At 46.0% G+C, this 25,008-nt stretch overlaps 1 protein-coding gene across 6 annotated transcripts in view; it reads right to left on the reverse strand.

Moving 5' to 3' along the window:
- Positions 1 to 25,008, reverse strand: part of AKAP11 (A-kinase anchoring protein 11) — a 74,178-nt gene that overhangs the window by 40,836 nt on the left and 8,334 nt on the right. For all 6 annotated transcript variants that reach the window (XR_008596686.1, XM_054974216.1, XM_054974218.1 and 3 more), the window contains 4 exons: positions 17,562 to 17,606; positions 15,435 to 15,569; positions 13,056 to 13,320; positions 5,647 to 10,228 (listed from right to left, as the gene is read on the reverse strand). Coding sequence is in view for 5 of the 6 variants with exons in the window: in XM_054974216.1 (XP_054830191.1) it covers positions 5,647 to 10,228; positions 13,056 to 13,320; positions 15,435 to 15,569; positions 17,562 to 17,606 (5,027 nt within the window). In the remaining variant the exon portion in view is untranslated. The remainder of the gene's footprint in view (positions 1 to 5,646; positions 10,229 to 13,055; positions 13,321 to 15,434; positions 15,570 to 17,561; positions 17,607 to 25,008) is intronic.

A 25,008-nucleotide genomic window follows, 5' to 3' on the forward strand; every position in this document is an offset into this window, starting at 1 on the left:
CCAAGCCAGGGAAGAGTTAAAATGCTGCTGCTTTATCCCCTCCCAGCAGCTTCCCTGCTGTTTTGTTTCCAAAGGGCTGTGCAAAAGGCTTGGGTTTTTTTTCTCTTTGGCCAAGCCTGAAACATGCCTGGGAGAGAGGAAAAAGCAGCCATTTAATCCTTTCCTGGCTTTTAAAGCCAGGAGGAACGTGCAGTAAGGTTACAATGTTACAACCTTACAACCCATTCTTGCCTTTGGGGAAAAAAAGTGTACGTGTGCATATCCCAAGGGAGGAAGGAAAAAGCAGCCATTTAACCCTTTCCTGGCTTTTAAAGCCAGCAGGGAATTGTTTTGCTGACTTTTAAAGCCAGCAAGTTTAGGAATTGTTCCTAGCTTTGAGGGAAAAAAAGGCTGTTTGCATACCCAGGAGGAAGGAAGTCAAGGGAGAAGCAGCCTTATGACCCTTACCTTGCTTTACTGATAAAAATGGCGGAAAAGTTCAGAGAGCTGGGGAGGGTGGGAGTGGTTAATTCTGCACAGACCAATCAGCTCTCAGTGAAAAGGAGAGTGGGGAGAAAAGCAGGAGTATAGAGTTCGCACTGACAGTAACTGGGCCAGACACAACTGGGCAGGGGCTTCAAAATAAATTCATGGTATGTCTGCAGGGGGGGAAATCTGGGATACCACAGACAAACATCGTTACTGCATCCCATGACTACCTTGCAAGTGTGAAACTCCTGCAAACATGGGAAGCAGAACAGATACTGAAACGCTTTAAAGTCCCAGTGTGAAAAGGACCTAAATGTATATGGTCTACAAAGAGACCACAGTCTTTATCTATCTTAAAGAGAGCCAAAACGGATTGAGTATTGCAATACCCCAATGATTCAGTTAATTATGATAGCTAGACAATTATACTGGCAGCTACACTTTTTGAAGATGAAGAATAAATCATAATAATGTATTGAATTTGTGGCATGAGATGTTTTTAGAGGAAGCATGACAAATGTAACATTTAAAAACAGTGTTGCACTTATCTGTAACTGTTTTTCGTTGAGGTCTTCTGTGCAGGCACACATGGGACTGTGCATGCGCAGGCCTGCCAGAGGTTTATTAGCTATATTTTAAAAAACCACTAGGGGGCACCCTCGCCCCTCATGCACTTGCACAGCTGTTTCCCCACCCGAAACAGCCCTCTAAGGAGGCGGGTCGCCCCTCATACCCTTAAGTCCTCTTTCGCCACTGTAATCTCAGGTAAGTAATAAAAGAACAGGGAAGGAGGAGGAGAAAAAATTCTTTCTATATTGCTGGGATATAATATTTAAACCAAACTTGATTGTTGTCCTAACCAAATATTTCAGTTGAAGTATTTATTTCTACTGCAACATAAAATCAATGCAGGGAACTTTAAAATTTTCCCATTTTAATTTTTTAGGAAAACTCGCATCACTGGGGAACACTGTGCCTGTTAAGGAGATATAAAGAATTCATTAAGTGTACTTACAGCAAAATGCTTAAAAAGTGAATTTCTGCTTGGACTCATCCCAATCACTGTCCCTTACACAGAGAATTTATACTTTTAAAAATTCATGACAGAATTCAGACCAAATCTCTCTGTCTCAACTCTCCCTGCCCAGTAATCTTCCCCATAAGAGTAATTCCCAGTATGATCTTTCCTTCACATATCTGAAGTGCGGTGTGACTCCTGAAAACTAATGGTGAAATAAATGTTGTTAGTCTTTTAAGGTACTGCTGGTTTTTTTTGTTTTATTTCACATGCCCTGAGAGACCAAGGCAAAGTTGGTAATAAACAAAAAAAAAAGAAAAGCTAGCAAGCTGTCTGAAATTTACATATCACATGCCTAGCACCTAAGCAGCTGAGCCCAAAGGGGGCTAGAAAAAATGATTTCAGTCTACTGAAGTTTCAGCTTTCAAAACTAACATTTAGGAAGCTTTCAAAATAAGTGGCCTGTATTTGTTTCAGGGCTACTTATGTCAAGTTCACCTGAGTTTGGAAGAAAATTGACAATACAGAATTTGAGTAAAGCTAAATGTTCTGTATTTTGATACCTCATTTGTCTCTTGCTGTTGGGATGCAAATCAGCACTCAGTTGGTTTGAATCCCACTACTGCCATAAGCTCAGCAGCGGCCTTGAGTTTGACTAGGGGTGTGCGCTTCGGGTGTCCGATTCGGATAAAATACCCTAATCAGAACCTAACTGTAAAGATTCAGGATTCCCGAATCGGGGCCAGCATGATGGCCCCAATTCGGGAATCCCGAATCAAAGCTTCGACAAAGCATTCGGGTTGCTTTGGAGCAACTTTAAAGGGTCCTATGCAAGCAGCAGTTCCCTTTAAAGTATCAGCTGTTAGGCAGCTGAGGGAGTCCCCCCTCCACCATCTAACAGCTGATAGTATAAAGGGACCTGCCCTTGCAAGCTGGCAGGGCTATTTAAATTATCAGCTGGCAGGCGGCAGGGGGGATCCCCCCCCAGTCACCTGACAGCTGATAGTTTAAAGGGAGTTGCCGCTTGCACGCGGCAGGGCCCTTTAAACAACCCCACCCCCACCCCCATAGCCCTAGCTCCCACACCCACCCCAGCCCTTCACCAGCCTCAGCCCCAACCCCCCACCTACCTTACCTCTGATGTTGGGGGCGGGCGGTGAAGGCTTCCTCCGCTGCCCTGCAGGCCCACAGGTGAGTGGAGGAGGATACCAAGGGCCTTCCTGCCCCTTGAATGACAGCCACAGCTGCCATTTGAGGGGCAGAAAGGGCCCTTTTAGGCTTCCTCCACTGCCCTGCAGGCCCACAGGACAGCGGAGGAGGCTGCAAAGGGCCCTCCCGCCCCTCAAATGACTGCCATGGCTGTCATTTGAAGTGCAGGAGGGCCCTTTGCAGCCTCCTCCACTGCCCGCGCGAAAGTGGAGGAAGCCTAAAAGGGCCCTCCTGCACTTCAAATGACAGCAGCGGCTGTCATTTGAAGTGCGGGAGGGCCCTTTGCAGCCTCCTCTGCTGTCCTGTGGGCCTGCAGGGCAGTGGAGGAAGCCTAAAAGGGACCTTTCTGCCCTTCAAATGGCAGCCACAGCCACAGCTGCCATTTGAGGGGTGGAAAGGGCCTTTTTTCTTTCTCCTCTGCTGCAGGTCTGCAAGGCAGGGGAGGAGGCCTTCACCGCCCGCCCCCAACATCAGAGGTAAGAGGGAGGCTGGGGCTGGGGTGGGGCTGGGGTAGGGGTTAGGCTGTTTAAAGGGCCCTGCCACTTGCAAGTGGCAGGTCCCTTTAAACTATCAGCTGTCAGGCGGCTGGGGGGGGATCCCCCCTGCCACCTACCAGCTGATAGTTAAAGGGCCCTTTCCTGCAAGAAAGGGCTCTTTAAACTATCAGCTGGCAGGCAGCTGGGTGGGACCCCCCCCCACCTGCCAGCTGATAGTTTAAAGGGACCTGTGCTTAAACAGACAGGAGGGTGATGGGTGGGGTGGGGGTGCTGGGAGAAAACCCAGCCCCCTGAGTCACCTTGGAACGCTCCGAATCTTTACGGAGCATTCCGAAGCGAATCAAACACCTGAATCCGAAGCGGCTTGCCACTTTGGGTTTTGGGTGTTCCCGAATGTTTTTCCTGCTTCAGATAAACCCGAAGCAGGAAACCCAAATATCTTCGGGCTGCACACCCCTAGGTTTGATACTCCTCTCAGCCGCAGCTCCCCACCTATATTGTGAGGATAATAATATTGACTTTGTTCACCACTCTGAGTGGGGCACTCATCTGTCTAGAAGAGTGGTATGTAAGTGCAGTTATTATTACTGTATATTATTACAATATACCATCTTCAGGTATATTTCTTATTTACTTCTGGGGTAGGGTGGGATTTGAACTCAGGTCTCCCAGGTCGTAGCTTTCATGGGATGACTGCTGATGAACAGTAGCAAGCAGGCAGCCCTGGGTCAGTCATGCAAGTCATGTAATATAAAGTCTGATTCTGAGCTTGGCCCCAATGAGCCCTCCCTCAAACGCCAAAAGAGCCCAAAAGGCCCCTGCCCAGTCCCCTTGCCTTTTACTGGCAGAAACCAACCCTGGAAGGATAGCAATACTGTTGTAGTGACCTTGCAATGGCCACTGAGGGCATACATTTCTTAAAGCTAAAGGTGCTCCTTTCATCATTTTGGGAAATTTTAATTCCCCTGATCATATTATTATTACAATATCTATTTTTCATAGTCCACTAGATGTTTGGGTTGGAATTTCTGGCCCCTCACCAACCCAGATTTTATCCAAGAATCTAGAAATCAGTGAGGTATCACCTCCGTATATGGCACGTTCCAAGTAGAGCAGCTGTTTGCAACTGTCCAGTTGTTATTCTGCCTATGCCAATATCAGCCAGGTGTTTAATTAGTCCTTTTGGAATCACACCTAGCATTCCTCACACTACTGGAATAATGTTTCTCCCACAGATGCTGAACTTCAAATCTTAGATTTTGATATCTTGCTATCTTTTCAGTCTCCTTTTCCTCAATTTAACTGTTACCTGAAATTGCTACATTAATCAATTTGACCTTCTAACTTTCAACTACAGTTAATATCTGGGGTATTATGTTCTAGCTTCTTAACCGTTTGGATTTTGAAATCCCACAAGATCTTAACTTTCTCATTTTCTTTTTCTTGTCTTTCTTTTTTTTTAGTCTCAGAAATCAAGAATTTAATAGAGCTATTTGTAAGACACTATTATGATGTCCTCCAGGGCAAGAGCTTGACTTGTAGATACTGTAAAAGGAATCACTGTACACACTTCTGTAAGCAAGCTAAAAGGTCTGCCATCTAATTGCCAGAGGCCTTTTCTGGGGAACAGAGTGCCTTTCTCAAGTGCCTGCTGTATCCCACAAATTCTGGGAGGGGAAGTGGCGGGAGAAGGGACTGTCCAAGAGAGAATTACCTGGCTTATGGTGTTCCGCTGCAAACCTCATGCAATTTCAGAGAACCCTTCCCCAAGCAGATTGTTACACTGCCAACAGCAAGCGTGGAGCTCCCAAGCCACTCTGGTTCTGTCCAAATGAATGAGATGTTCCTTCCCATAAGTAACACAACCAATATGAATCAAGCTGTGGGTTGCAAGGAAGGTTTCAGTCTGAGCACTTTGCTGCATGGGTTTTTTTACTATGGATTTCTCATTTTCAACAACTTTCTCAGGCTTACTTTCCAATCAGTATTTTGCGGATGGTATTATGATTATTCAGATTTTTCCTCAATCCTAGGGCATTTATCTGGTTCGCAGAAAGATCTGTCTTGTTTGTTCATGGCTCCAATCACTGGATTTAAGTATCCAAAGATTTGGCCACAATAGTTATAAGATACACTGATTTTAACTCCAACTCAGTAAGAATTAATGCCCCATACTTGCATACCCATACCCCTCCTCTTCTATATCTGACCAGTTTCTGTACCATGCATCTGACGAAGAGAACTTGATTCTCGAAAGCTTATGCTACAATAAAATTGGTTAGTCTTAAAGGTGCTACTGGACTCTTTTTGATTTTGCCCCATACTTGTGACTCCTCCATTTCATACATTAGAACACTTGTATTAATAATGATATAATACATATATTTTCACAAAACAGTACAGATCAGTCCATGTTCTAAAACCAAATCAGGGGAAAAAAGAACGCAGCTTTACCTTATGTTGGCAGCCTGACCAATGTTTGTCATACAGGAAGTCATGATTTCTGTAGTGAGACTTTCTGCAAAGCTGATCCCATCGTGGCCAATTCCACTATCAGCTGCCAAACTTGTGTTGCTAAGCTGCCTCTCTGCTTTGTCAAAAGTGGTAGAAATCACATTTTCAGCAAATACTACCTTTTCATCCATATTAATATGAATTTTAGGAATATCAAGGTGAAGAAAGTGAGGTTTTTGAGAGCTGCCGCTTAGCCTTGAATTTGAAATCTGTCCACCTTTAGAATGGAGTTCTTGTACAGGGAGGTGCAAAGATGGGCTTCCAGTGCAGTACTGATGCTCTTTCATACAACAGTATCTGCAAGAGGCTGCAGGAAAGGGAGACAACTTTTCTGCATGTGTTGATCTTTCACCATTAGTCCAGTTTCCAGTAGTTTGGAGAGTAGCAGATTCCATGCTTACTTCTAAAGTGTCATCGACTATCTTCCTAGCATATTGTTCTATGGCGTGAATAATGCCCTCTCGGTAAGCACATTCATTTAAACTGCCTGTACTATGATACAACTTCTGTTTGCAACAGAAAGGAGACAGTGATTTTGAAAATGTCTTAAGATCATCTGTGACTGTGACTTTACTGACTTGGGATTTTTTATACAAACAAGAATCAGTTAAGGATTTTGGCAAGCAAACTGTTGACATTTTTAATTTTCTTCTGACATCAGAGGTGATACTACAAGCAAGGGATTCTGAGAAATTTAGTAACTTTGGATATGCAGTTCTACTTATGCTGTATTTGCTGTCAGAAACTCGTTTTCCAAAATGATGTATATTATTTCTTTTCTGTTTCTTTGTATCCTTGCTCACTAGCTCAAATGGATCAAGCATACTGTTTAACTGCAAATTCTGTGCCGGGGCTACTTTTCTATTATACTTCATTCTGAGTTTACGGGCAGCTTGCTGCATACCAGATTTTATAGATCTGTAAGCAAGTCTACTGGCAAACTGCTCCATTATTAGTTCACTGTGACCACCTTCTCTTTTCAGAATCTGAATAATGTGATCCGCATATTCATCCGTTACACTTTCACAGCTTGGAAATTTTGATATCAGGCCGGGAGCTTCTGAGCTCTGGGATAAAGGCAGTACAGAAGAATCTGCCTCTTTAGACCACTGGTCTGCCAACAGAAATTTTTTGCCTTTTGACCAGCATTCATTGCAGTTTCTCTTAAGATTTAGACTGTCAGCCTGATTAACATGTTTCAACCTCAAATGTTTGTAGTGTCTTGATTTTACTATTTTCTTTGCTTCACTAATGACCTTGCCAGCCATATCACTTGCATAAATCCACAATGTACATACATTTTTTTCTGGAACATTCATACATGCAAGGGACCCACATCTTTTGCTTTCCACATTTAGTGGATTTTTTTTTGTTTGAAGTGTTTCATTATCTAAATGTGAAGCAGCCATTTCAGTTGCCATAGAAATTATACACGTGGCCAGGTGATCCGAGTACGCTAGTGTCCTTACTGATGCTTTAACTTTTTCAGCCAGTGTTTCAGAATACTCATCTTCACTGCTTTCAACTTCTTCAGAAAGAGACCGCATCAGCTTCAGCATAAACTCTTCCTTTTCTAAGTAATGATGTTCATTTTCATATACGCCATCCACTTCTGATCTGTACGGTGTAGGAGGAGGAGTAGCAGGAGCAAACTGTTTTGCTAGTTCACCTTTAAGCTTCTTGGTTAGCTTTCTTAAATTCCACTCAGAACAGGCCTGAGAGGGCGTTAAAGGCGTAGGGGGCGGCGTGTCCGGTACCAGGCACAGACTCCCATCTCTCATTTTTGATCCGTCTTCCATACGAAGTGCATCTTCACAGTCAGGTATCACAGAAGCAAGAGTAAAAGCATTTTCATGACCAGACACAGAGACGGCTGCTGTTTTGCACAGGTCATATTTTTCCAGTGGATTACTTACAGGTTTTGCTGAATATCTTTCTGCATCTGGGAACTCATCAGCATGCTTTACAAAAGCCACGGAACAAGGAGGGCTTGCACACGTAGAGAACCTGCAGGCAACAGGCCACTTCCTTTCTTGAACACAGTCTTTAGACCCTGAAGGCAAACGCCCGCGGCAGCGAACTGGAGCTACGTGGAATTCAGATGAGCTACTCAGGGGCATCTGCCGCTGTCCCACGATTACTGGGGTGCTGCTCTTTCTGTCAGGTCGGTTAACTGCGCCTGGCAATTCCGTTTTATTGTTTTCTTTATTCGTTCCTAATCCTACACAATATGCTAGTTTTTCACTTGTAGCAGAACATGGAGACTTGGTTTCATCTACAGACTCTTTTGCTGTTCTCTTTGCCAAATAATTACCGAACATATTTCTACACGTGTCTTGACCAATGCACTGCAAATACGGCGTTTTCTCAGTTTTTAAGATATCTGTATACTGCTTTGAAGAAGTTACTGCTTCATAAGCCTCAGTTACTATCATATCTACCATTGTTCCAGAAAAGTTACTGATAGTTGGCATCTGAGCTAGGTGAGAAATGTTACTGATTTCAGAATTATTTGCTTGTTTAGAGTCATCTTGCTTATATAAAAGGTGAGTGTTACATCCACTACCTGGACCATTATCTGATGTCAGGTAAATACCTCTTAAAGATGTCACTTCATCTTGTCGCTTTCTTGTTGGATAATTCAATTGTGCTGATTCTTTACACATTTTCAGCTGGCCATCTGATGCTGAATGGTTCCTTGTTTTTACATTATCAGTTAAAATCTGGTTTTGACAAAGTGCACTTCCAGCTAAGGGCACTGGAACTGAACTGGCAATGCCAGAAGTGTAGAATAAGGCTGTATGGACGGTATATTCCTTTCTGAATTCCTGTATTGGATTCAAGGCTACTGGCACTTTATCATGAAACTCTGTGAAAGCACTGGAGGTCGGTGTTGATTCCAAAATACTTTCTGAACTAACATATTTTATGTTATTCATAGAAACACTAATTGCTGCTTGGGTGGTAAAGGTCACATCAACTTGAGACAACTCAATGAAAGCTTCCTGAATAACTGACTCAGATAAGTCTTCAGCATATGACTGTACAACCTTATCATCATAGTGGAAGGACCAGTTCTGAGAAGCAGTTGGTGTTGATGGGTGAGAAAACTGGCATACCTCCATTATCCCCTCAAAAACCAGCTCCTCAGCAAGGTCAGCTGCAAATTTTGCAACTGTGTTGGTAAATATTTGTTGCTTCATAGAGTGCAGTTCTTTTAAAGCGCCCGTTATCGCTTCGCTCACCAAGAACCCTGCTAGTCCACTAATAGCTTTCTGTTTCAGTGATAAGGCTTGTTGCCTCCCGATCTCATAAAAAGCCATTTGAAAGGCTGAAGAAGTTAACTTGGCAGCCAGGTGGCAGAGAACATTCGTACATGAAGAAACGCTCTTCTGAAGATCTTTAAAGGCATTGCCAAAACTTTTTTCAACAAGCTCTGAGGCAAATTTCTGGATGTTGTCTTTAATCATTAGTGCTTTCTGTTTAGATTTCCTTTTCTTATTGAGCTCTTTTTCAGACCTATTTCTTTTGATTTCTGCAATAGGAATTCCTTCTCCTTGTGGAACAATTTTGTTATGGTTGGAAAGCTCTTGAGTGTATCTGCACAGTGATGAACTCGGAGAATTAAAGACAGAACCTAGAATTTCAAAGGAAACAGTATTTGCAAAATCCGAGTATGTATGGTAAAGTAAACTGTGATTCTGGCTAATGGTATCTCTACTAATGCCTACGTGACAGAGGCACTCTGGAGAAAAGCAGCTGCTCAATGGACTGAAAGCTGATGATCTGACAGGGCTGAACAAGCCTCCACTATCATCCGATGTTTTCAGTGGACGGGGAGAATCCGGAACATCCAGAAGGTTCTTGCTATGTGAAGATTCTGGTTTGCGAGGAGTCGGCTTCCTCACATTGGCCGGAAGAGTGGGGCGATCCAATTTGAACTTCTGGGGATTCATTGCAGTTGCTGCAGAACTTGACTTTTTACACGAAATCATTTTCTGCTGGGAAAAGTGACCTGCACTGGGATCCTTGGCAAGCTGACAGCCACTCTGTATAGTTTGCTCTTGTTCATCAAACTGGTCAAAACTATCAAAAAATTCACTGACTTCGGAGTCCGAGTCTTCTATACCATCTTTCATTACTGGGATTTTTGGTAGCTGAAGCTTTGCCTTTAAGCTTCTTTGATAACCTTCTTCATCTAAGAAAATAACTGGGCTTGGGCTGGAGCATTCTGACTCTGATGATTCAGCAGGCGAGGAGGAAAAGAGTGTTTTATGTGAAAGGTTAACACTTTGATCAGAAGAATTATGTGGTCTGAAAAAACCCATCTGCATCCTGGGATCAGAAACGGAGGCTGTGACTGGACTCCTTACAGAGGGCGACAGTGCTTTAAGTTCCAAGAGGTTAACTAGAACAGCAGCTGATGGCTTAATAACCCTCTTTGGATCAGTGAAGTCTAAGTGCGGAGCAAAGATGGTCTGTGAAGCTGCATCTTGGAGGGGTTTCTCAGGTGTGACTTGGTCTGTGCCACAGGAGAAAAAAAGGTATTAATTCACACACAAAATACCTGAAAATAAAATACTGCAAAAGGCTTGGATCTGCAGAAAATCTCTGCTGAGATCACTGCAGATTTCCACCGGCAGAGTGACACTTCATCATATTCCCTTTCTTGCTGAAGTCCTAATAACTCCCAAAATGCTACTTCTAGAAAACAAGGGATCTTCAGGGACAGCATGAGAAAGGATTCAGCAAAAACTACCTTCCCTTACTTTTCCATCAGCAGGAATTTTCCACTTGATCCATCTCAAAACATTTAAACAATATGAAATTTAGCAGTTTGTAACTGGTCAAGTGATGCAGAAAACAAAAAATATATTTATAATTCCTTCAGCAGAAAAGGCAAAGAAAATAATATTCAGTTTCATGGACATATTGTTATGCAATCATAAGCTGCAGCTAGAGGTGTGCAGTTCAGGTTCAGTATTCGGGGGGGGGGGGAAGCTGAATTTTTGCTAATTTGGCAAAAATCAGCTTTTTTGAATCAAATTAGATTTGATTCAAAATCAGATTTGGTAGTCTGAATTTTTAAATTGAATCAAATTTGGTATTTTGAATTTTTAAATAGAATCAGATTTGGTATTCTGAATTTTTAAACTGCATAAATTGGGATTTATTTGGTAAACCAGGCTTGGTTGTTCCGTTGCTGCTTCCCTACAAAGAAACAGCAAAGAAACAGCTGTTCCTGCCTTTTTTGTAGCGGTCAGGAGGGGCATTTTTCAACCAAACTCCACTAAATTTTCAGGGAACCTACTCCCGACTGTCTTCTGAAGTCTCTCCAAGTTTCATGAAGATTGGACCCTAGGGCCCAGTTCTGTGAGCCCCTGAACAAGGTAACCCCTGCCTCTTCATTTGTTCCTATTGTGGGGGGAAAGTCAAAGCTGACTCCCATTGTAGAAACACACTAGTATAAAGCCGCCACAGCAAAGGCGCATTCTCAAATACAAGCTCCGCACACGGAAAGCCCAGTAGAACCAAACTGAAGCACCACCCGCCCAAGCACCCTTGAACAAGCTGCCACATTTCCAAGCCAGTTCTTGGGGATGGTTTGTGTGGAACAGATGTGATTCTCTGGTGTGATGCTGATGCCCTTGTTTCACTTTGGTTCTGGAGGGATTCTGTTCCCATGCTTCAGTTTGGTTCTGTTAAGCTTTTCCAGGGATGAGCGTGCATTGGCTGTGACAGCCTTGTACCAGTATGTTTGTGCCCCTGGGAAACCACTTGGAAAATTTCCTGTCATTGGTAACAATGGAGAGTGACCAGGCCTGGGTGTCGGTGAGGGGCATTAGTTTGGTTCTATAGGGCTTTCTCAGGAATGAGCTTGTATTTGGGAGCATGCCTTAGTGTGTTTCTGCAGTGGGAGTCAACTTTTCCCCCCACAATAGGAACAAATTGAGTGGCTGGGGTTACTTTGTTTAGGGGCCTACAGAATTGGGCCCTGGGGGCCAATCTACCTGAAACTTGGGGGAACTTTAGAGGACAGTTAGGTGTAGGTCACCTGCAAATGTGGTGAATTTTGCTTGAAAAATGCCACCCTGGCCTCCTGGATAGCTCCCTGATATTTTTCCCCATAGGGAATAATGGTTGAATTTTACAGAATTTCTCTAATATAACCAAACCAGACTAGAGAATCAATTTGGAATTCAGGAAATTCCGAATTTTTTAATTTGGTATTCTAAATCTGGATTTACTAAATTTTAAGGGGTGCACACCCCTAGCTGCTGCTTCAGTAAGAAAAACTAAGTCTGACATTACCTAAGAATCCATTTTTTAAAAAACACAAATATAATAGATTATTTAAACAACTACAGAAAATGACACTTTATTAAAAGGAAATGTAATAATCACAGATTTTTATCTTAAATGTGGTTGCTCTTTATGGGGAGGGGGCTGGATTATTAAATTTGGTCTTGCATGCTCCACAAGGAGACATCTATGAAAAAATGTAAGAGCAAGTTTCTTTGATCACACCAGTAGGCCATCTAGTTGAGCCTCCTCTCTCAAAGGATGGCACCTCCCAGCATACATATTCCTACCTCAGAAAGGAGCTTACATTTGAACACACTGGATTTGGATTGTGACTCTTTGCTGGCCTTAGGGAAGACTGGTACTTAGAGTTTGGTTAGTAGCCACCTTCTGGGGGAAGAATGGCGTCGTCTCCAGGAAGGGAAGTGGTGTGTATGTTTGCCCATGTCTTTTGGATAGTCATACTTTAACCAATACCAATTACCATATTATTTTTACAGTATTACTGTTTCATGTTACTGGAGATTTTTTTTTTCCTTGCAAGAATGAATTCACTTCCACTTGCTGTCTTACATGGCCAACAAAGGAGATTTAGAATTTGTATTTGTGGTAAGTCTTTGGTAGAAACTACCGAGCATTTCTTTTTTTTCCTGTGTAATCTATTCGGATCTGAGAAGAAAATTTCTGGATCCCTATCTGAGTAAGAAACTTCTAGTTATATTGCTGTCTTTTTCTGGTTGAACAGCCTATTGGCTTTAAGACTTAAATGGGATGTAAGTATCAAATACCATTGAAGGATCCCTCCTCCAACAATTCTATCTAAGCCCCTTTTAAAGGCAATTAAACTAGTGGCTATCACCACAGCCTGTAGCAGTGAACACATCTTAACTACTCTTTGAGTAGAGAGTTATCCTTTTTTCTTCCCTTAAATAGATATACCAACTTAAAAAATATACAGAGATCATTAAATCTAAATGCAAATGTTTGCTAAAGAAAAAGTTAATTGTAGCTTTAAAATCTCCTTAAAATACTGCAGGAATACTAACCTGGGTTTGTTATCTTTGAAGGCTCATCTTCATCTAAATGCTCTAAAGCAGTCACAAAATCATCCTCGATCGAAGACACTGAATGATTGGTGTCATCATCCTCAGTAGGTGGTATGTCTGATATATACTTCTGCAATGAATCTGTTTCTGTAGTACATCTTATACCAGCAGTATACTTGCTCAGCAAAGTAAACACAGAATCAGTGCTGAGTCTTGGAACAGAAGGAGGCAATCTCATCACACACAGTATTTGTGAAGGGCAGTTCTTAAAAAAGAGAAAAATACTACAGTCATTCAGCAGCTGCTGTATACCTGTATTGTAATTCTAAAAGCAGCTTTTCCCTCTGAATTACCAGGATCCAAGTTTAGGGTGCCCTGATCTGGATAGCCCAGGCTAGCTCAATCTTATCAGATCTCAGAAGCTAAGCAAGGTCGACACTCAGGTTAGTGCTTGGATGGGAAACCACCAAAGACGATGAGGGTCACTATGCAGAAGCAGGCAATGGCAAACTACCTCTGTTACTCTCTTGCCTTGAAAACCCCCGCAGGGGTTGTTATAAGTCAGTCCTTGAGCATTTAGAAAGGGTGGCTGTGATTACTAAGAGCCAACAAGGGTTTCTCAAGAACAAGTCATGTCAGACTAACCTTTTCTCATTTTTTGAGAAAGTTACTACCTTGCTGGATCAGAGGAATGCTGTAGACATAATTTATCTTGATTTCACTAAGGTTCCACATAATATCCTTGTGGACAAGTTGGTAAAATGTGGTTTGGATCCTATTACTGTTAGGTAGATTTGTAACTGGTTGACAGATCTCACCCAAAGAGTGCTTGCTAATGGTTCCTCATCCTCTTGGAGAAGAGTGACAAGTGGAGTGCCTCAGGGATCGGTCCAGGGACCTGTTCTGTTCAACATTTTTATCAATGATTTGGATGAAAGAGTAGAGGGAATGCTTATTAAATTTGCAGACGATACTAAATAGGGAGGGATAGCAAATACGGTAGAAAGTCAGGACAGAAGATGATCTTGACAGGCTGGAAAACTGGGCTATAACAAATAAAATGAATTTCAACTGAGATAAATGTAAAGTTCTGCATTTAAGTAGGAAAAATCAAATGCATAATTATAGGATGGGGGAGACTTCTTTTGGCAGTAGTATGTGTGAAAAGGATCTAGATGTCTTAGTAGACCATACACTGAACATGAGTCAGCAGTGTGATGTGGTAGCTAAAAAGGCAAATATGATTTTGGGCTGTATCAACAGAAGTATAGTGTCCAGATCACAAGAAGTGATGTTATCACTCTACTCTGCTCTGGTTAGACCTCACCTAGAGTATTTTGTTCAGTTTTCGGCACAATTTAAGAAGGATACGGACAAACTGAAACATATCCAGAGGGCAACAATGACAATGAAGGGTCTGATGACCAAGTCTTATGGAGAAAGGTTGAAGGAGCTTGGTATGTTTAGTCTGGAGAGGAGATGATATGATAGCCATCTTCAGGTACTTGAAGGGCCGTCATATAGAGTATGGTGATGAATTGTTTTCTGTCGCCCCAGGTTGGACCAGAACCAATGGCTTGAAATTAAATCAAAAGTGTTTTCGGCTAAACATTAGGAAGAATTTCCTGACAGTTAGAGCGGTCCCACAGTGGAAAAGGCTTCCTCGGGAGATGGGGGGGCTCTCCTCCTTTGGAGGTTTTTAAGCAGAGGCTAGGTGGCCATCTGACAGCAATGCTGATTCTGTGAACCTGGGCAGATCATGATGGAGAGGGCAGGAAGGGTTACATCAGTGCTTAGTTCTCATGGCCCCTTCTTACATGCCCAGAGTAATGCCAATTGCCACTTTGGGGTCAGGAAGCAATTTTCTCCAGGCCAGTTTGGCTAGGGATCCTGGAGGTGTTCTTCCACCTTCTGTGCATGGAGCAGGGGTCTCTGGGGGCATGTAAGGGGAAGCAGTTGTGAATTTCCTGCATTGTGCAGGGGGTAGGACTAGATGACCCCGGAGATCCCTTCCAACGATATGATTCTATGATTCTAAGTTGGCGGCACCTTGACAGCACTTTACACACGCAAGTTTAGGATATGAAGTAAAGTTTGTTTATAAATTCAACAGAACAAAAAGCACACTGCCTGAATGCTTAGGGACTTCATGCTGAAAATACTGACTTTACTGCAAAGACATCATCAGTTTAAAGCTACTAATAAGCACACTCAGGCCAGCTCATACAGTTTAACTTGGATCAATTGCAGCACACTTACACAGAAGCTGGTGTTTTACACTCAGAATGCTGCATCACATTAATAGGCCTTTTCTAAAAGACCAGCTAATATTCCCAATCATACTTTAATGAGTTTTACACAAAGGCATAAACATCTTACCTGTTGACTAAGAACATCACTAGTCTCTAATGATTTATGTATATCCTTTAGAAAAATAACTTCGTTTTCGTTTAAACTGCACAAGTGCAGTGATTTCAGAAGATCCAGGAGTTCCGCAAATGTGGCTGCCAATTCCTAAACCAAACACAGCACACTCAGGATTAAAATTAATGCATTCAGTTAGCACAAATTTTAATTCAGATGCAATGCAATCTTTCCAGTCTTTTACCCAGAAGTATTTTCACATTTTGAAACTATTTTTGTATTGACCAGAGGTGAGGTTTTATTTTATTTTTTTCTGTTCAATTACTAGGTTCTTACTAGAATCGTAATGTGATTCTTACTTACAGGCGAGTAGCTCACTATGACTAGGGAATGGAACTCTGGGCTTCCATTTTTTCCTTTAAAGGTAAGAGGAGGTGATTCCTCCCAATGATTCTGGATAGAGGGAAGCATCAAGGGTGCCAGGGAAGCAATCCGGCTGGTACGAAGCCACCACCTTGGAGAAGAGCTGTTGTGAGGAGGCTCTGACAAGCCACACCTCTGGACTTAGCTCTTGGTATTCAAGGGTGCCGGGGAGGGGGCGTTTTCCAGCATCTTGAAGAAGCCTGTCTTGAGCCATAACAATGAAGGGAAAGACAGAAACTTTTCTTCTTTAAATGTAGTTTTATTCTTCACTAGAAAGTGTATTGAGGATAAAAACTTTTTAAAGAAATAATTCTCCTCAGCCTCCTCAACTAAGGAAAGACAATTTACTGGCCTCAGTTCCCTGGTTGAGCCAGACTGGCTCTCTAGCATTAATCCGCAAGAAAGGACATCTAAGAATGGTATCTACTACCGAGCTCATCTCTGTCTTCCAAAAACTGTTGACAAAACTACCAGTCACATCAGCCAGAAACTCTACCAGAGTAATCTGGATTCATTAGCCTCTGAGGGAAGATCAAATAAACTGGCCCCTCATTCTCTTCAAAGCTACTGATAATATAAGTCCTCATCATGTCTCCAAAGCCCAAAGGAAGTACATACTCTTTCCAGATGTCCCTCTCCTCTAAAAGAGAAGAAAAGTCTCTGCTAAACCAAAAATCAGATAATATATTACAGTGTGTTCCACCTAAGGGAGTACCATCTGGAATCAGAAAGTAACCCTTAATATGAGCGATCTCATCCTCTTTAAAGAAACCGGTAGGCCAACTGCTTACTCACTGAACAGTTCACAGAATAGTCTTGCAATAAAGGGCGTGTAGTTCAAATGGTTTAACTTTATTCATTTAAACTAAGCAACTTTGCTTAGTTTAAATGAAAAGGGGGCTAAAATTGAGGTGGGTAATCATAGATCTTTCCTGTTAAGCCAAGGATGCCACGGCTGCTACAGCACGGCTCCTTTCGGCACCACTGGATTAACATCAGGGGTCCCAACCCGTACGGGAAGAGTTCTCATCAAGGCTCCTGACTACGGCCCAACACGGTGGGAAGGAACCGCATTGTGGCAGCGCCTACACTCCTTGGGTAATATTAGAATAGCCCCCCTCTGTGTTTTCTAATCTTTCAAACTCTATAATGAAAAGCAGTTCATACTACGCAATCATGTTTCGCGAGCATGATCCTGAGTTCTGAACTCCCATTTTGGATAGCAATTGACACACTTAACAACAAACCAGGAGGCCAGAGGGTATTTGCTTGTGAGAGGGAAGAACGGAGAGGATGAGAGTCGTGATCAGGCAGTCCTCACCCCACCCCCAACCACAATCAGGGTTATGTCCATATTCAGTCTAAGTAGCTTAGGAGACTTGGAAAAGCAATTTTGCTCTCTCTGCTGTATTTATGAATAGTAGTTTGTGTGCACATGCATGCTGAGAGGGGAGGGGGAGGGGGAGTGTTCTGCTCTCACTTCAGGGGTCTAGGTCAAATTTCTATTTGGAAAAGGGAACTGTTGAGCTTGTATAGTGAGGCTATTAAGAGAATGAAAAAGGTGAAGAGCTATAGCACTAAAGAAATGACACAGTAATACCAGTTACTTAATCCATAGCAACTAAATACATAAGTATTTAATCTGTTTGGTTTGCTACAACAAGGTTACGCTAGCTACCTTTCAGAAATGTATGGCAATTATTTTCCTGTATACCATACCTCAGGAGCCATAGCTGTCGCATCAGCAAAACACAGAAATGTGATCTGCAATATAAAGAGAATATATAACCGAATGAAAGCATTAAGTATATAAACACCATGTGTGCCAAAAAAGCCACCCCACCATTGAAATTTACTGCATTGCATTTTTAAGAGCTTCTGTGCAAAAGGCTTGTAGGTGACTTTCACTTTTATTTTCAGCTGAGGCTTTTCTGTGTCCTAAAAGCAGTTGTCTGGCTGCCCTTTCTGCTTCCCTTTGCCTGCTATCCCATCAGCCAGACAGAGCAACAGAATAAGGGCACAGAGAAAGCATGCATATTGCCCCATTACTCCAAGGTATAGGACTGATGGCCTTTAACCTATGAAATGATCTTACACTGAGACAGACCACGGATCCATCCCATGCTATTCTGATTGGCAGTGAATATCAGGGACTCAAATGTAGATCATTCCAAAGATGTTATTAGAGATCCTCAGAGACCTGCTTGCAAAGAAAGCGCTCCAGATCGTGGTAGACAGATCACTGCTCATACGGGAACAGACACTTAGCAAAAAATTAAAAGCCCCTTGATGGTCTGTGTTATGATCTTCACTTTCTTTAGGGTGGATTTTGCTTTAAATCTCCCCCTTAAACGCTCTGGGTAGTTTGCTGCCACCAGGAATATATTATTCCAAAATGTTTTATTTAAATTTTCCCTTTTGTAACGTGTTTGAGCGTCAGGCTCCTTCGTGGCTCTATGTGGCCCTGAGGATAGGAATGGGAGATAACGCTGGGATATAACAAAACAAAGTTTATTTTTTTTTAAGAAGCGTATTGGTTTCATAAAAGTCGTTCTTAGTTCTTCTAGTTGCTTCATCCAAACTCATTCACACGGAATTCTTGTAAGGCTTCACACACAGTTAGCCTCTTTCTCTAGGCTCTATATTTCCCTCACAGAGAACTCCTCAGACAGCACACAGCTAGCCTGTTTTCTTTTCACTCTCAATTCTTTCTCTCTCAGGCGCGCACACAGTTTGCCTGCTTCACATAGAATGAATATGTAGTCTCACAGACACATTCAGTTCAGGCTTCCACTCAGGTTGCCTTTCCCTCACAAATACATGAACACACTCAGGCTGCCCACAGCTCGCCTCTCTGGCCCTGACTGAACCTTTTCCTCTCCCTCAATAACTGAAAACTGCCTTCACTCCGCCCACTCTCTGTCATCAACTAATCATATCACTCACTCATCTCTCTTTCACCCCCACTCTTCACCTATCTCACCAAGCATTTAAAGACACGTGCACCCATGTCTTGAAATCATTACAGTCTGCTTGCCCCTCCTCCTCCCTAAGGGCAGCACACATGTGCTACTACCTTTCCCAACAGCCTCTCCTCCCTGCCTTTGCACTGAATAAGAAAGCTGCAGCGGCAGAAAGCTTTCCCACACACAGGCTTCTTCTTCTCCTTCTCCTCTTTTGCATGTGCACCACTGTTCTGGACAGGGATAGAGCATCCTATTGTTCGAGTCTAGTAGCGACTTAAAGACCAACAACATTTTCCAAGGTATAATCTTTTATGACTCAAAGCTCACTTTGTCAAGTATCATGTGCGACATCATAGTTTTTCTGCCACCCAAGAAACATCCCACTTAGCTATGCTAGGCTTTTCCAGCTTGCGGGCAACTTTGGAATTCTAACAGAGGGTGGTGGGCACAACCATAAAATGGCTGGTGCAGGAGAAGGAGCAAACCGCAAATTGTCAGAGAGTGAGGTGTTGTGTATCGCTAATAGTAACTCTTCAACACTTCAGCTCAGTTTAAAAGGATGTCTTTTAAAATGACCATGCTCAAAAATATTTCCTTGCATACACACAGTGTACCTTCAGTCACACAGTGAAGATCCTTGGGCTGTGGTGGCAGCGGCTGCCAAAGCACATTTTTAAAAAACCTGCACAGCCAATCAGATCTTCAGTGGCCGTCAGAAGCCCTGTGGGGCAAAACCCCCATCTGGCCTCACTCACTTTCTAAAAACAGTTGATGGGCACCAGGAAAAGTTCCAGCAGGTGCCATGTTGGAGCCTATGCTAACCAGGAGATTAGGGAGAGGTAAAGAAAACAGGAGATGGGACTTGCAGAACAGGCTTCACTCCCAGGAATTGTCCTTGGGCTCAGCACAAATGGCTGGAAGAGGAAACAGCCTGCAAAACTCTTTCAGAAGAACAGGGGCTTTAAAAAAAATCAAAACAAAAAAGGCTTTAAATGGGAGGAGCTAAATCTACATGTCTGACTTCTCCTCTAGTGGAGGCAATAGGAAAAGTAGCTGAGTGGAACAGTAAGACTGGAGAAGATCACCACATTATTATTCTGTACTTGCTCTAAAGAACACAGGGCGGCATAACACAGTTCTTTCCCACCACCATTTCACCCTCGCATCTGCCACATGAAGAGACAGAGAGTGAGTGGCCCATGCTTCATGGTGCAGTGGTCAGTGGAACCCAGGTCTCCCATGTCCTAGTTTAACCATGACACCACAACTGGTTCCCACTGAGTTCTGTTAACCTGGCACCTTGACCATATGATGTGTGGAGGAACTCTGTGTTAGCACTAAAGTGATGTGGCTTTTCATTCTTCTATCACAGCAAAGAAGACTATTGGTACCCAAGGGCCAAGATGCATTGCTGTGTTTTGGCCTGAGACCTGAAGCCCTTACACATTAGGGCAGTGCATTAGAGCAGGGGTTCCCAACGTGATGCCCGTGGGTACAACTGCGTCTGCTGACACCTTTCCTGGTGCCCTCCAAGAATTTTTAGAAAGTGGGTGGGGCCAGGTGGGGCTTTTGCAAAGCATGGCTTCTGATTAGCCATTAGAATATTGATTGGCTGTGCAGATTTTTAAAAACACTGCTTTGGCAGAAATTGCTTCTACAGCACAAGGATCTTCACTGTGTGACTGATAGTAAGTTACTATTAAGTACTGGGGTAGGCCCCGCAAGTGATTCAGCCAGGCAGTGACTTCAGCTCATAGTATAGTTTATTGTACCAGAGAAGAACAACTGGCCCCGAAAGGGCCACAATATATACACTCCCAACTCCACCCCATATCCATAACAACCCAATAAGAACGTGGGCTTTAGGATCCTTCATTTGCATGCACACAACAAAAGACATCCTGTTTACTTGATTGCAATTGGCTCCTGTCCAAGGAATAACGATTGGTTGCTGACATCCCAATTCCTGATAGGATTGGTTACCTTAGGAGCCTAGTTCTCCTTGAAGCTAGCTCAATACATAACACCCCTCCCCCCTAAGCTTGGGGCGCCCCGCTCCAAACATAGTCCCCCAGAAAGGCCGGTGGTTGGCGCACCCGTTGGGACCTGCGCAACCCCTCTGTGTTCTGGCTCCCCGCGGTCGGTCCCTCGCTATCGGTTGCTGATTCCCCAGCAGGAATGGAGGGGGTTGTCTCGGCGGCGCCAGCAGCGCCGTGTGTCATTGGTAGCGGGTCGTGGCTTCCCCGCGGCCCGCCCGGGTGGCTCCCAGTTGCCGCGCCAGCTACCTCTCTAGTCTCTGTGACACAAGGGGGCAAGTTACCGTCCCGTTCCGGCTCTCGCGGTGGCCATCGTTTCCGCAGCTGGTCGATGTGCTGGCGGTAGATCTTGCCCTCGGAGTCGGCTACTTCGTAGGAGACGGGTCCAGTAGTCCTGGAGATGGTTGCCGGTATCCAGACTGGCCCGGCCCGGTAGTTCCGGGCATACACTCGGTCGCCTGGCTGGAACGCTCGGGGCGGGTCCGGCGCCTCCGTCTCTCCTCTGGCGTCGGGTGCGAAGTCTGGGTGCAGCCGATCCAGTAGTGTGGTCAACCTCCGTCCCATTAGCAGCTCTGCTGGGCTCCGGCCTGTCGTGGCATGGGGGGTGATGTGTTGACGCAGCAAGAGGTCCGCCAGGCGCTGGCTAAAATCCCCCCGGCCGAGCTTGTGCAGTGACTCCTTCATTGACCTCACCATGCGCTCCGCTTGCCCGTTCGTGGAGGGATGAAACGGCGCCGATGTGACGTGCCGGATGGCATTGTTCTCCAGGAACGTTTGAAATTCCCGCGACGTGAACTGGGCGGCGTTGTCCGACACGATGGTGTCCGGCAGCCCGTGTGTTGCAATTAGGCGCCGAAGGGCGCGGATGACAACTCCCGACGTCATGGCTGATACCGGGACTACCTCCAGCCACTTGGAGTATGAGTCCACAACGACTAGGAAAGTGTGTCCTTGGAAGGGGCCCGCAAAGTCTATGTGGAGCCGCGACCATGGCGTTCGCGTTGTCTCCCAGGCTCGCACTGGAGCTTGCGGCATTTCGGGCCGGGCTTCTTGGCAAGGCTGGCAAGCCCGGACCCATCCTTCCACCTCCCTGTCTATTCCCGGCCACCACACATAGCTGCGGGCCAGCGCCTTCATCTTTACTATCCCTGGGTGCCCCACGTGCAGCGCCTCTAGCACCCGCTGTCGCAGCTTGGGGGGAACGACGACCCTGCTCCCCCAGAGTAGACACCCTTTGTGCACTGATAGCTCAAGTTGGCGGGAGTGAAATGGTTGGAGCTCAGCTTCAGCTCCCCCAGCTGGCCACCCCCTCCACACCCAGTTGAGGACCCGGGAGATAGTGGGGTCCTTGGTAGAGTGTGCCGCTATGTCCGAAGCCACAAGGGGGGGCTGTGACAAGTCCTCGATCTGCATGACCCCGTGGGCCGGTGAGGGGTCGTCGGCAGGCTCTGGCAATGGCAGGCGGCTGAGGGCATCGGCATGCCCAATGGCCTTCCCCGGCCTGTAGGACAGCTGGTAGTCGTAGGCAGACAGGAACACCGACCAGCGCAGCATCCGGGGCGACATTACTTGCGGCGTTTGCCGGTCCGCCGCTAATAGGCCGAGTAGCGGCTTGTGGTCCGTGGTTATCTCGAACCGCCGCCCGTAGACGTAGTCATGGAACTTCTTGACTCCTGCTACCAGTGCCAGGGCCTCCTTGTCAATTTGTGCGTAGTTCCGCTCAGTTCGTGACAGGGATCTTGAGAAGTAGGCGATCGGCGCCTCCTGGCCGTCTGGCATCCGGTGGCTCAGCACAGCGCCGATCCCATACGGAGAAGCATCGCTGGCAAGGATGAGCGGCTTGCTTTCGTCGAAATGCGTCAGCACTGCCTCGGATGACAGGAGCTCCTTGACCGCTGTAAACGCACGGGCGTGCCTGCGGTCCCACGTCCACTTGGCGTTTTTTTCCAGGAGGCGGTGTAAGGGTTCCGCCAGCGACGCCTTGTGCGGTAGGAAGGCGTGGTAAAAGTTCAGTAGCCCCAAGGCTTGGAGTTCCTTCTTGGAGCGAGGTGGCGGAGCTTGGGAGATGGCTTGCACCTTGCTATCCGTTGGGTGGATTCCGTCTGCATCGATGAGGAATCCTAGGAACTCTACTCTGGGCACGCCGAACTGGCACTTCTCCTTTTTTACCTTGAGTCCCGCGTCTTGGAAGCGGCGCAGCACTTCCCGGAGCCTGTCGGAGAGCTCGGAGGGGGCGGATCCCGCGATCAGGACGTCATCAAAGTACGGAATGACGCCCGGGATTCCCCGCAGCAACCCCTCCATGAGTCCCTGGAAGATGCCTGGGGCTACGCTCACCCCAAATTGGAGTCTCTTGACCTTGAACGCTCCGCGGTGGGTCACGATGGTTTGCGCCTCCGCGGTAGCTTCATCCACTGGCAGTTGCTGGTATGCTTGTGCCAGGTCGATCTTTGCGAATATGCGACCCCCCGCTAAGGATGCCAGAAGGTGGCTGACCACCGCCACGGGGTACGCGTGTTGTTGCAGTGCTTTGTTGATAGTGCACTTGTAGTCTGCGCAGATTCGTACGTCCCCGTTGGCCTTGATGGGCGTGACAATTGGTGTCTCCCAGCAGGCATGCGACACGGGCTCGAGAACTCCCTGTGCGATCAGGCGGTCCAACTCCTCATCTATGCGCGGCTTGAGGGCGAAGGGGACCCGGCGTGCCTTGAGGTGGACTGGCGCTGCAGCTGGATTCAGGTTGAGTGAGACGGGCAGACCCTTGTAGCAGCCGAGGGACCCATCGAACACGCCGGGAAATTCTTCGCAGGCTGCACGGATGCCTGATTGGCTGACTTGTTGGACCCCGGTGACGTGGATGCCCAACACCTCGAACCAATCAAGCCCCAGCAAACTGGTGAGGCGCCCCTTGACTACAACCACTCGGAGGGGGCCCTGGAACTGCTTGTAGCTGACCTCGACTAGGCCAGCTCCTGCCACTGGAACCCGTCGTCCCTGGAAGTCCGTCAGGATCAGGTCGCTTGGCTCTAGGCGCTTGCTCCTCCCGCCAGTGCACACTCGGTCAAAGAGGTCCTTCGAGATGATGGATAGTGCTGACCCGGAGTCCACTTCCATCTCACATGGCGTTCCCTCGATCTGCACTGTGACGCGTATCTTTGGCTGTACTGTCGCCTTCATGCTCAGGACGAGAGTCCTGACTGCGTGCTCCTCTACGGCATTGCACTCGTTGGACCGGCGCAGCCCCTTCTCTGCTGGCCGCCTCGGCGGCGGGGAGCTTCCCTTCCTGGCTGTCCTGCAAGCGCGTGAGTTGTGGCCCTTCCTCCTGCATGCTCGGCATTCTGCATCTCTGAATGCGCAGTACCGCCTCTCATGGGTCCCCCCACAACTGGCACATGGAGGCCCCCTGTACTGCTGCTGCTCGGAGCGCCGGGATCTGGTGGCTTGCGTCCGGTTGACTTCGTCATCCTTCTCGGTGTCGCTCGCGAGGCCCTCGTGGTGAATGGGTTCTGCTCGTTTGGCCAAGGTCGGGCTGCGCGACTGCTGCACCTCCTTGGTGGACCGCTCGGCCGTCTCCGCCGCGAGGGCTTCCTCCAGGGCCTCTTTAAACGTGAGCATCTTCTTTGCAAACAGGCGCCGCTGCAGCTTCTCGTCCCGCAGACCGCACACCAGTCTGTCTCGCAGAGTATTCTCGAGGTCTGGGAAGTTGCGTTTCCTTGCTGCTTTCCGTAAGGCGGTAACAAAATTGCTAACGGACTCACCGTGTGCTTGGTCTCGCTTGTGGAAGACGTGCCGGCTGGCAACTTCTGACGGCTGCGGTGAGAAGTGGTCTCGGAGCTTGTCTTTGATCTCGCTGAACGCCAACGCCTGGAGCTGTGCCGGCGCTACCAGCGCCCGGGCGATCTCGAACGTGGTTTTCCCACAGACGCTGAAGAACGTGGCCCTTTGCAGCTCAGCGTCTTTCAGCTTATTTGCTTCAAGGTAGAATTCAAACCTCGCAATGTAGGACTCCCAGTCCTCGGAGGCTGAGTCAAAAGGCCCAAAGTGGCCCGCGGTAGCCATTGTCCCCTTGCGCTGGCGGAGGGCGAGCGAGTGCAGCTGGACAAGGCGACAATTCCTTGCTGGGCGTGATTCAGCTCTGTGGCGCGGGGCTGCTTACCCGCATGT

This window comes from Eublepharis macularius, chromosome 3 (genome assembly GCF_028583425.1).
Source record: "Eublepharis macularius isolate TG4126 chromosome 3, MPM_Emac_v1.0, whole genome shotgun sequence".
NCBI lineage: Eukaryota > Metazoa > Chordata > Lepidosauria > Squamata > Eublepharidae > Eublepharis > Eublepharis macularius.